The sequence below is a fragment of the Diabrotica virgifera genome, chromosome 2 (assembly GCF_917563875.1).
Source record: "Diabrotica virgifera virgifera chromosome 2, PGI_DIABVI_V3a".
Taxonomy (NCBI): Eukaryota; Metazoa; Arthropoda; class Insecta; order Coleoptera; family Chrysomelidae; genus Diabrotica; species Diabrotica virgifera.
The window spans coordinates 39,757,330-39,771,129 of NC_065444.1; the positions used below are offsets into that span (position 1 = coordinate 39,757,330).

General features: G+C 31.9%; 1 protein-coding gene across 1 annotated transcript in view; it reads right to left on the bottom strand.

Annotated features, from left to right (window-relative positions):
- Nucleotides 1-343: 343 nt before the first annotated feature.
- LOC114328483 (myrosinase 1) overlaps nucleotides 344-13,800 on the bottom strand; it is a 50,640-nt gene continuing 37,183 nt past the window's right edge. The window contains exons 8-9 of the mRNA XM_028277339.1: nucleotides 4,666-4,769; nucleotides 344-528 (exon numbers count right to left, since the gene is read on the bottom strand). Of these exons, the coding sequence (XP_028133140.1) occupies nucleotides 393-528; nucleotides 4,666-4,769 (240 nt within the window). The 3' untranslated portion in view covers nucleotides 344-392. The remainder of the gene's footprint in view (nucleotides 529-4,665; nucleotides 4,770-13,800) is intronic.

Consider the following 13,800-nt stretch of genomic DNA (forward strand, 5'->3'; position numbering starts at 1 on the left):
TACCCTCGGCCCCAACTCTGGTTTCCGGCCGTTGGTGAAAATCATGTACACAACTAATTCAACGTATCCCCGTACAGTTTTTCCATATTACTTATCACGCACAAAATCCGCTTCTATCTCTCCGACTATTACGTTACGAGTATTGCTGCTAAATAAATGTACTTTTTTGAAAACTAATTAATTTAAAATTCATTCAAATTTTTTGCATATAAAGAAGTATTTAGTCGGACATTAAACGTTGAAGGCACCACGGGTATTATAGAAAATAACGCTTTCGGTCAACTTATATACCTCAAGCGTTATTATCCTTATAAAATACCCTTGGTACCTTAAAAACTTATGCTATCAGAAACTTAATTTTATTTTTTTACTTTTATTACAAAAACTTGTATCTAATCATAACATTCAGAACTGTCCTCCAAAAGGCATCTAGACTCGTATACTTTCTTAACATAATCCGCAGATTTTTTGGGAGTTCTAGTCCTATCAGGGCTGTTAAAATCCACTTCAAAAAGTCCATATTTCGTGCTAAAAAAATTTAAATAATATACTTAAAAACTGTAGTGTTGATGGTTTTTCGATTACGATATATGGCCTAACAAAAAAGATTTTTTTCTTGGCCTAGGCGTTAGCTTCCCAGGCAGTGTCAATAATATCATTAGGGGTATATATTTCTTGTATTTTCAAAGAAAAACTATTTTAAATTCCTTATGAAGTTATCATAAGTGTTTCGAGATTATTAACACCAAGTAAGTTCGAGCAATATTACCGGAGTTATATTGAGATGAACATGCACCGAAATATTCTGTCTAAGGCAAAAAAAGACGAACGATAGCCAAAACCTGATAGATATACTGAATAGACAGATAAACCTGACAAATTTATTCTAATAAATTTGTATCTTTGTTATAGTGAATAAGAAATTATTTTTTATAGAATAAAAGTATTTTATGGGACTTATTCATCAGCAAAGAAAATAAAAAAGGATATATGAGTCTATAGTGAAAAGTATCACTCTACAGCGTATTTTAAACATGCAATGCAGTGTAAAGGATAGCCCCGTACAAACTAAATGAGAATTTGTTTGACAACTTTGACGCTCTTCACGACAGCGGTCGTGAAAAGTAATATTAATCAGGTACGCTATCCGCCAAAATAAACAGTACCGAAATTAAAAAGGCTGTGAAATTGCGCACGCAAGTTGCATTTATCATATTTGCTATACTTGTCATTAGTCAACTTGATATTACGTTACGGTTAAAATCTTTCTCATTATGGTTCTTTCTACCGAAGAAAAAATTTTTTTAGTAGAACATTATTTCCGCTCACACGGAATTGGTAGGAATAATGGCATACTATAAGTTTAAAACAAGTGTCAGAAAGATATCAACAACATTTTAACAACGCGGTACAGACAGAATGTTGTGACTCTTTTTGTCAGAGGTTTAAAAACCTTTTGTCGTGCGCGTAATTTAAGAAACCGTAAGCCATGGTTTAAACAGAACAGCGCAACAAGCCATAATACATTCAAACGCTCCATAAATTTGCTTTGTGAACATTTTTGTAACAGAATAATTTCTTGTCTCACAGATTTCGAGTATCTACCTAATTAACCACTGGACTTAACACCACCTGATGCCTACATTTGGGGTATGATGAAGAACTCCATATTTCGCTCGGAAAATCCGCCAGAAACTGTTGAAGGACTATGGCAAAGAATAATATCTTATTTTCAACATTTGCAGTAACCACGTCTCTTAAATAGGTTTAGTGATCTTCAGAAACGTTATAAAGTTTGTTTGCAACGCCATGATGCACCATGTATTATAAAAATTCATTCATAAAAATATATTTTTTATATTCGGTACTTTTTATTTTGGCGGATACTGTACTTATAGAGGATTATTGTTAACTGCTGTGGAATACTAAAGGAGGATTTATTTATAATAAATTCACAGAATGGCAAACCCGCTTGCAATATACAACCATACTGATTCTAACATTTGAAGCGGAGTGAAGACAGCTGTGAGGTACGGCCACTAAAAGAAAGAATACTGGCAACCCTGAGAACAACGAAAATGTATTTTTGGAAAAGAGCAGCAGAAAGATCTAGAAGATTAAGGATTACCAAGAAACTGATTAGAGAAATAAAGGGAATGAAACAAACAATTACGAATGACTTATCAACAAAACAACTTATTTAGTTCGGACACAGGGCCGGCGATAACGGGCCTGTAAGGGATGCACTGCAGGCGGGCGCCCCTGTTTGAGGGCGCCAAAATAAGCTTTTTTCTGCTGGTATTATACAAAACACTAATTAAAAAAAAAACAGGAGGGCGCCTATGCAGGCGGGCACCTTATACCCTAGCGCCGATACTGTTAACGAGTTTTCTAATATGGCCGATATTATAGTGGTAATTACATTGTTGCCAAAGCTTCCGCTTTTCTGGGAATATATTGAACTTTATTATTCCAAATGTAACACCCTGTATATCGTTTGCGTTTTAACGTCCTTAAAAATACTGATTATTTTTCATGTTATATTCCCTATACCTAAATGCCATAATTTCTGAGTTATGGCTACATTTGTTAAAAAAAAGTTTTAAACAAATTATAAAAATCAAATTTTTCGGCCCACATAGACAATATTTTAGGTTCTTTGAATCATTAGAAACAAAAATGTTTATTGTAATTTTCGTCTAAAGTTAATCGTTTCCTATAACTAAAGTTATAGTTATAAACAAGTTAAAACTAAAAAAATCGAAAAATGACGATTTTCTAGGTTCAAAAACATAAGTAAAAAATATTATTTTTGAAAAAACAAAGGGTCTAAATTCAAGTTCAAACCTTATTTTATCAGCTACCGATAATTAATTTGGGCTTATTGCATTTTAAAACACTCTTTTCTGTTGTTAATGCAGCCCGATCGCCCGATCGCCCGTCCTCTCATATGCGCTTCATTAACATTAAAAAAAAAACAATGTTTTAGAATAAAACGTGCCAAAAATTCTTAAAGGGAGCTGATAAAACAAGGCTTGAGCTTGAATTTAGGTACTTCGTAATTTCAAAAAATATTTTTTTACGTGTGTTTTCGAATCTTGAAAATCTTAATTTTTCGATTTTTTTTTCAGTGTTACATTGTTTATATACCCTATTCCACGAACATACGCCTGTTTTGGATTACTTCGACAACGAATATTTTATTGTGCAAAATATAAAGAACGAAAGTAAATTGGAAATTACATTGTTGTTTATTGGAATAATTATTAGCGCCATTTACTTTCGTACTTCTTATGTTGCACAGTAAAATATTCGTTTTCGAAGTAATCCAAAACAGGCGTATGTTCGTGAAATGGCCCATAACTCGGAAACGATTAACTTTATAGAAAAATTACTAAAGATCTTTTTTGTTCCCAATGATTCAGAGAACCTAAAATAATGTCTATCCGGATCGAAAAAGTTGATTTTATAATTTGTTTAAAAACATTTGTTTTAATAAATGTAGCAATAACTCCGAAATTATGGAATTTAGGTACAGGAAATATAACATGAAAAATAATCAGTATTTTTTAAGAGCACACTGTAGCGATCAACAGGTAGCAACAAACGCGGTCCAAGATTGCGAAAGTTCTGCGAACTTTCAAAATTGAGGCAACAGTGCATCGGTAATTCGACACTGACAGTGACGTTTATACTATCAAAAACAATAGTTTTTATACACATAGGCGCGAAATGTTGCCAAGTCAGTGACGTTCGATTTCTTGTTATAAAAAATTCGATTTTTAGTAGTTCCCAGGTGACACAAAATCTAGGCACGGGATAATAAAGTTTATTTGAAGAAAGTGTATTTTTTGTCTTTCTTAATGGCGGTACAGGCTCCTTTTTTCAATATTTTATTTAGTTATAGAGTAATTTCCACATACTAACATATTTCTGAAATTGGGCTCTGTACCGCCATTCTTTATTATATTACGGATATTGTTCTGAAGCTATTTCCTTGTGGCATTTTTATAATTAAGTATTTTCTATGGGAAATAAGCCACAATTTTACTAAAAAAATGAATTTATTAACGTTTCGAAGCCCAAATCGGATTTCGTTGTCAAAATATTATTTTGTATTTTGACAACGAAACCCGATTTGGGCTTCGAAACGTTAATAAATTCATTTTTTAGTCAAATTGTGGCTTATTTCCCATAGAAAATACTTAATTACGAATATGTGTGCCAAATATCTCGACAAAATATTCAAAAATAGAGCCGCAATCTTGGAACGCGTTTGTTGCTACCTGTTGATCGCTACTGTTTGCTCTTAAGGACGTTAAAACGCAAAAAATATACGGGGTGTTCCATTTGAAATCATAAAATTCATTAGATTTCCAGAGAAACGGAATATTTGACAACAATGTAATTGCCACTATAATATCGGCCGTATTAGAAAACCCTTATTTACCCAAATCTATAAAAATCATTTCAGCGGTTTCCTAGAAATTACCGTGTTTCCATACTTTGACGCTGCCCTGTATAATAATTAACTTTCAAAAAATATATGAACAATGAATCCCAAGGATATACTAAAATGGCAACCAGAAGGAAACAGAAAACGAGGTGGACCGAGAAAAAAGAAAAAAAAGAGACGTATTAAAATAATTAATTTGAGTAACTCACTCATAGCCCATTAACCATTCGAAATTGTCCATCAGACTCCAAAATGTGTAACCAAGAACTTGGACTCCTTCATCCAATGCGTCTCGTACCTTGCTAAGGTGTCGCTAAAAGTTTAAAAATTTGTGATATATAGGTACTGGGTGGTCAACCAATATATTACATTACATTACATTACAACCATTAAAAGAAAAGTTCTGGTCATATCTTGTAGGGGAGTGCATATAGATTTTCACTTCGGAAAAAATCAAACAAGATAGAACTTTTTGCAATTTCATTAAGAAATGTTTAATAAACAACATATCAAAAAGTTCTACTCAAGAAGTGGGTGCTTCATTTATTATTAAACAAATGAACTACGAAATTAGATGTTTTATACATAACTCCGAAAATATAAATTTTAGAAAAAAACTGATTTGACCATTGAAAAATTCAGCAAAGTTTACAAAACAAACCTTATATAAAGATTTTTCTAAAATTAAATCTGTATCTTCTATAATTTTTTATTTATGACGCTAAAGTCACCCTTCTCACAAACATTGGCGCACTGTAAACTAGCGTACGGCGAAGTGCACGCTTGAGTTATTTTAATGTAATTCTTTAACTAATGGATTAAATGAAATTTTATAAATTGAACATGAACGAAGAATAATTAAGCTAGCTTATGGTTATAATAGAAAGAAATAAAATGTGTGGGCATAAGTACGGTGTGGGCGGAAATTGAGCCTTACATGAAGTTTGTTTAAAAATGATTTAAAAATGTGTAACTAATACAATTTTTGTTATAAAACTCTCAATTTTGCACAACTTACCTTTCAGGGATCTTACTAAATGATGTGTTATTAAAAAAAAAACTCAAAAATTTAATTCAAATGATATGACGTCTCAAAAAATGTAATTTTTGAAATCTTCGTAGTTTTATAGAATTACCACCACTTTAAGACGGTATTACTCAGATTGAACAGATCTATTACAGTTTTATAAGTGACTTTTTGGAGCTTAGGATGTAATCTTTAAAATGCACTAAATTATTTTACTTTAGAAATAAAATAAACTATTTCTTTTTAAGAAAATTAAGAAAGGTAACAAAAATGTAATACAAAAACCGAAAATTACCAGCTAAAAAATGTTTATACAAAGTGATCAAAACTTTTTTCTGTAAAACTTACCTAAAATACTAGGGCTAAATAGTATATTAAGTATGGAGAACGATAAGGGTTTTACACCGATCGAAGACAATTGTTTGGAGGAGGAGCGGCGCGACGACTCCAATTATTGTCTGAGATCGGTTACCCTTAACGTTCGACATGCTTATAACGTTTTTTGCACGATTGATACCATTATAAATTATAAAATTAAACATTTTCGTCATATTGACTAGTTTCATTCATTTTATCAAGATAGATACTTTGGTTGTTAGGTAGTAACTAGGGTGCATAACAACAATGGAGAATTGAGTTTTTATTTAGTTAGTTGTCAATAATTTTAAGTACAATTTTGATTATTATAAATTAAAATATGAGCGAAACTGAATTTGAAGAAATTGAACGGGCTTGGGAAGAAGGGTGTTCCGCAATTATTCCCAAAAAATCCAAAATCCGTTATCAAAATACCTACAAAGTTTTAAAAAATGGTGCGAAGGCAAGAATTTAAGAATCGAAGAAAAGACTCTTTTGGCATATTTCGTTCAAAGACATATGCAGCTGAAAGCTCCTGGAAGCCTCTGGGCAGAATATTCAATGATTAAATCCACCGTTTTTCTTTATGATGGTATTGATATTTCCAAGTTTTCAACTTTGATCGCGTATTTGAAGAGAAAAAATGTTGGCTATAGGCCTAAGAAAGCGAGCATTTTTACACGGGAGCAATTTGAAAAATCTCTGATGGAAGCACCGGATGAAGAATTTCTAGTTCACAAGGTAATATAAGCTAATTTAGGTAAAAGAAATATTCTAATGAAGATTTTTTCATAATTTGTAGGTCGCAATGATATTGGGAATATCTGGTGCCTGTATAAGAGAAGAATTATATAATATTACTTTGAATGACATCCAACAAACCGATGGTTTAATGATTGTAAAAGTACCCAATACAAAAACGAACATCCAGCGTACTTTTACAGTCGTCAATAAACCAGACGATAAAATTCCATATTTAGAAATTCTGTCGAGTTGGAGTACTTACCGTCGAGTTGGATTACTTACCGTCGAGTTGCTAGTAAACGTCACCTACTGACGTAAAATCTGTCACGGTAAACAGTCAAAAATTATCAATCGTGCAAAAAAGATTTTTTTTTAGCTCTTATGCAGTATGTCTGCGTAACTAGGAACCTATTGATAACTTTTTTATTATAAGTTTTACGAAAAAAAGTTATTCCTTATAAAATACTCTGCATCGTATATAATCTAAGATGCAATCATCAAATATCAAATTTAATTAATGTTATATGAGGTATGTCAAAAAATATGAATTTCACTCTAGAGTAAAATACCTTTACATTTCAAAATATCGAAAATTGTTATTAAGAAAAGTTGTTTGAAATTAAAGAATTTGTTTTGGTGTTCAATTACATCCTTCTAATTAAAATATTGTGAATATTAAAGGCACTTAACTCTTAAGAAAAATTCATATTTTTTACATACCTCGTATAAAATTAAAAAAGTTTGATATCTGATGATTTTATCTTAGACTTTAGACCAGGGAGAGCATTTTATGAAGGATAACTTTTTTCCTAAAAGTGATAATAAAATAGTTATCATAATTGTAATAAAATGATGATGAGTATCCCTAATTTGAGAAAAAATTGAATTTTTTTTTTCGATTAGAATGTAATTGTATTTAAAAATAGTTTCTAATTTCAAACAACTTTTCATAATAGCATTTTTTGATATTCTGGAATATAAAGGTACTTTACTCTTTAATGAAATTCATATTTTTGACACAACTCGGATAAAATTTATAAAATTTGATATTTGATGGTTCAGTTTTATATTTTTGAAAATCCAGAGCAATTTATTAGGAATATTTTTTTTTGTAAAACTGATAAAAAAAGAGTTTTTCATGTGGTTCCTAGTTACCCAGACACACTGTATAAGAGCTTCTGTATAAGAATTTTCAAATTGCGATGCCATATTCGGATTAAGCATAATCAAAAACAAAATATAAACATGTTTCATCAAAGTAAAATGATGAATTTAACGATATTTTTAAAATTAATTATTCAAAACAATTGTTATTGTTTAAACAATTAATAAACAATTAGCGGCCAAATCTGCGAGTCGCACTTTTTACTTTAACATGTATATAAACTAACAAAAAAAGTTTTCGAAAAATATAAGCTTGTTTGAATTTTTCCGAAATAATGCATATTTTCGTTCTAATTGCACTCCCCTATTTTGGAAACGAATTATTATAACGTATGCTCGGGTTAAATATTGGTATGACAAAAAGGATCTCTAGAAAGATCTGGAAAGGACCCCGCAAACACTCCTTATGAAAAAGTGGTCCCGGTCAAATTTAACGAAACTTCGGTCAATGATAGTTCTCAGAGAGTAGATTAACAAAGTCCATGGCACCTAAGTCTGAAAAACTATTATTCTCGAGCAGCCTTCTGAACTTCAGGAATTCAGTTACTAGGTTTACGTTAGGTGCTCAATTCATGGTTAAGTGAATGAAAATATCTATGATTGAAAATAGACAGACTCATTTTCGTCATGCATATTTGCGTGTTGCATATGAATTCGTGGTCAAAAATAGATGCATCGTATTTTAGTCTTCAGAAAACCTCCGAAAATCCTCAGAAAACTAAAGAAGTGCAAAAGAAAATATGCTGCTAGAGTGATATAAGAATTATCATGTTTTCATGAATATTTTACACTTATCCAATACCAGCATAGCTGCAGTTCCACCTCATATTTAGGAAACTACTGAACAGTGGCGAATCGAGGGGGGAATAGGGCAAGTCGCCCCGTAACACAGTTCAGAATTAAAGAAAAAATTGTTGAAACATAAAAAATATATTAGCTGACATGAAACTTACTACAGACAGACAAACTCAACTCAATTATCTCGACAGTTAGGAAAATAAAGGGAACTTATTGCACATGTTATTATCTATGTTTTTTATGTGGTTTGAATTTATCTATTTTATGTATTTTGGGGTTGATATTTTATTGGAAGACTCCTCCCCCAAGGCCAATGTTCCGCCACTAATGCAAATGTTTCGGTAAATGTTTCGGCAAGCTACAAAACACCAAAATGCCAAATATCCATTTCCTACACGGTTGATGAAGAGGATGATGAAGATGAGCCTGCAGAAGACCATATAAGCGGGTACTACTGTACCTGTCAATCTGGTGCGAGAACTGTGGGTACTTGTGCTCATATAACCAGCGTATTATGGTTTTTAGGCTGTGCAAGATATCAACCCGATGTTAAGTATACTGATGGGTCGTTAGTTAACACGGCATAATATAATAGATCTCATAGAAAAATCGGCAAAATCTTAAAGCACAGATAGTCAAAGATGACATAAACCCGATTTTTCCATAGAATATTGTAATTAATATTTCGCGTTTACGTACTACCATGTATGTATTTTGTTTTTTTTTTCATATTGAGATCAAGTCCATGTTCACTACTCATATCTGATATGCGGGACATTATTCTTTGCAAGCTATTTAAAAAACTACTGCTTCGTCGGCATATCTAATATTTTTTAGAAGCACTCAATTCTGCATGCGTGAAAACGTTAGATGTTTTGTGCTGCTCTAGCAGCACTTATTGTGGTTATTCCTCAGTTTTTTGACGTCGGTCCAGTAGCAGTGGCGGAACATTTACCTTGGGGAGGGAAGACTTCCAATAAAACATCAACCCCAAAATACAGAAAACAGATAAACTCAAACTACATAAAAGACAGGTGTAATAACATTTGCAATAAGTTCCCTTTATTTTCCTAGCTGTCGGGTAACTTAGGGTTGAATTTGTCGGTCTGTTGTAAGTTTCATGTCAGCTAATATATTTTTTATGTTTCAACAATTTTTTCTTTAATGGTGGTCCGTGTTACGGGGGGAATTCCCCTATTCCCCCTAGATCCGTCTCTATTCAGTAATTTTCTAAAGATACCGTGAAATTGCAGCTATGCTGATATTGGATAAGTGAGAACCATTCATGAAAACATGATAATTTTTATGTCGATCTAGCAATACATTTTTTATCGCACTTCTTCAATTTTCTGAGTACTTTTCGGAGGTTTTCTGAAGACTAAAATACGATGCATCTATTTTTGACCACGAATTCATATACAACACGCAAATATGCCTGACGAAGATGAGTCTGTGTTCTTTCAATCGTATATATTTTCATTCACTTGACCATGAATTAGAGCACTTAACGTAAACCTAGTACCTGAATTTGTAACGGTTCACATTACGAAATTAGCTGTTTAATTATTTTTATAATTATTTTCTCTTGTTCTCTTAATTAATTTCTCTAATTTTCGCGTAAATAACTATTTCGTATTATTATCTTTTTTATTTAAAAATTTCGTGCAACGATGCCACACCTAAGCGCCACCTAGTGAGAGATATTCTTTCGGGTTCTGAAAATTTGACAAGGCGGTCGTGCTTTACTTGACTGTGAAAGTGCGCTGGAAGTAGGTCGACGAACTTTTGGTTCCATAATTGCGGAAGGTTTCATTTTTTAAGTAGTTTATTGGGAAATACATTTTAATTGTAAGTGTAAATGGTGTCCCATGGGTTTGCTAAATCCATCCAGCATGTTCGTGAGGAAAACAATAACCAATAAAGGAGATTCCTGTAAATATTTTTTACATATAAAGGTTAGGTTGGATCTTACATTTCATTTTTCATTGAAAATATTCTTTCCAGTTAAATTTTCCCAGTAAATTTGTTAATTATTGAATTTAGTTTCTTTTATTCATTCCACCGTGTACAATATTTGTTTGGAGAAAATTCTAATAGTTTTAATTTTTGTTTAATAAAGTCTATCCACACCCAATATTTGATAAATTGTGAATAAAAAAACCAATGTTATGCTCATATCACGATGGCAATATATTTTATTCTAAATATCAAATTCTGTATCCAAATTCTGCCTCAAGGTCAAACTAATACCTTTTTATATTTGATAGCCTTGTTAATGAACGTGTTTTTTTATTGCTGTTCATTATAAAAACCTCTTCCTCATTACTTCTCCTTTTGTTTTTTTTTCTCACACATGTTCTATTGGAAAGACTGGGAAATGTTTGTTTTTAGCCATTTGGGAGAAATATTAAAACCTACCACGTAGATCCTTCAACTACCTGGAAGGCGTCGATTCCAGCCACGGCCACAGTCAAGTCACTTGGGGGCAAGCTTATGGGAGGTTCCAGCTCCTGATTTCCTGTACAGCTGGACCTACAGGAGATACAGTATTGCACCACCATGGTGCTCATTTTCCGGTATGCGGCAGCAACCTTTTCAGAAGTCAGTAGGGTTTGTTTGGGAACAATTAGTGTGATTTGAGTAACTATTTGAATTTATATTGCAGACATTTGGTTGGTGTATTATGTTAATAATTATTTTTTTTCAGATTCAGCTTGCAATTATTTGTTTTTTTTTATATACCTAAAAGTTAAGTCTGTTCCCAAACTCTTGTATAAACCTGCGGTATCGTATGTTGAGCTCGGTATATTTGCCAAAAAGGTATTAGATTTTTATATTTCATTGGTAATTTAGTAGATTTCATGTCATTATGTAAATTTAGGTTGTATTATTTGCTTGTTTCCCAAGTATTTCGTCATTACTTTATTTCATTGCATTTGCTCGGATAATTTAGAACTTCAGAAGTTTAGAAGCCTGCTCGAGAATAATAGTTTTTCAGACCTAGGTGCCATGGACTTTTTTAATCTACTCACTGAGAACTATCGTTGACCGAAGTTTCGTGAAATTTGACCTTGACCACTTTTCCACAAGGAAGACCACTTTTCCTTTAAAGTCGAGGTTTTGGAATCGTCCTCAAAATAGAATATTTTAATATTTCTGCGAAAATGTATAACCAAGTTGCTTTCTACTAGGTTATCTCTTTTCAAAATTGACATACTTGGCCTCGATCTTGTAGGAAATGCTGTAGTAGGTGTTTTACCCTAGAAATATCAAATTCTGAGTGTTTTGTGTATTTTAGTGCCCTCAAATTGGGCAAATTTTAAAAAAAATTGAAGTTATACTTCTTTAGGCGCGCTAGGAGTAAATTTATAAAACATGAAGAGAAGTATCCATATTACTCAAATGTGGTCTCGAGGTAACCAGTTACAAAAAACTCGAAGAGGTACCACAAGGTTATTTATTATTGTTAAAAATCATAAAAGGACGCGTTTAGGCTTTACACAAGCCATCATCAGCTTAAATACAGGACATAGAAAACAACGGACTGACCTACAATGTAAAAACATCCAACATTACACATGAGAATAAAGCAAGTGGTGACAACGCCCACCTCAGTTAAGGAACTTACCATAAAACAGGAAGGAGGAAGAATCAGCTAGTTTACATTATATAGTATAGAGATGCACACACTTCATCATTAATATGTAGCTATTTATAGCATTTTGTTCTTATTGTACTGTAAAATCTTGAAGAACTTCAGCATGTAGAGGAACCATCATGTGAGCCGGTCAGGTGTAAAGACCTTCCGGTGAAAAGTCAAATTACTGTCAATGATGACATAGAGTACTCAACAATGAAGTGTCATTAATGGTGGTAAACTCTGTTACTAGGAGACCGCTCGAACTAACTAAAGAAAAAGAAGAAGATAAACGTCAGAATTAATTTAAGTGGATTGAACCGAGTGGAAAGGAAACTGAGACTGTAATAAAGTGTGACAGAGATGGAAGCGACGAGAGAATGTCTGAAATAATGTTGAATAGCAATAACCTTTATGTAAGTAACTACTGAGGTGGACGAGACCAAGCAAGGTTGGATAGAAGTAGGCCAGCTAACAAAAAGGTTCAATCAGGACAAAACATATTACGGTAGCACCAAATAAATTACAATAAGATAATACTCCGAATTAGGTATCACAGTCAGGGATGAAAAAGTAAATTAAATAATATATATTATAATATAAATAATATATATTACAATATCTGTTTAGGTAAAACAGGTAGTAAATTTATATGTGCGCGAATTCATCAAATTCTTGGTCCTGGGTGCAGCTGAAACGTTAAACGTGCTCTGATTGGGTAATTACAATGAACTGTCAATAAAATTGTTCAATATATCGGTTATGAGTAAACAAATATTGTGTATATGTATTATTTTTATTGTTGTGAGGGCAGAGAAAAAAAGCAAGATTAAAATTGTAGTGACTTTTTAAATAGTTTGTAAAAGCAACAGGTACGTAATTCTAAATGTTTAAATATCGTGATAAAAAATTACATAGTTACGTACCTATTTGGAAAATGTAAAATAAACTTGCCTAGTATGTAATGCTTTGATTTACTTAATTTGATTACCAACAAAATTTCTACCAATATTCATCTAATATTGTTTTCTTGCTCTATGTTTTGTTGTATTTTAATATTTAATTTCCACAAAAATCAAACTAATTTGGTTAAATTCAGAACTGTCAAAAGTTTAAAACGTTCAGTTGGTCTATCTTCCAACATAATGCATTTTATGTCTCCGTAGCCAAAGTCTACAGATACTTGAATTTCAAAACTAACCGCACCCATGGTCCGCGGGTTCATTCCCCAATACAAACTTTTATTTTTTTATTTTTTTATACATTTTGTGATTGTAAGTATATTATTATATATTTTTTTTTCAGAAAATATGTATTTAGTTAAAATTTTTCCAACAATGATTGTTCAGAAATCATTTGTGGCATTTTTAAATGTGTTTGTGTGCGTTTTATTCTTTTATTTTTTTAATTTTCAGTATTGTTTTAATAAAAATTTTTGAGAAGTAGTAAGTATTAAAATTATTAAGTAAGTATTAAAAAATATAAATAAACTCTTTAATGTATATTAATTTCGTTGAAATCATAATAATAGGAGTATAACTTCTTACGTGCGTACAAAGTACACACACATTCTTTTTTTTTATTGTTTGCTATTTGATTATGTTATTTTGCAGTAGA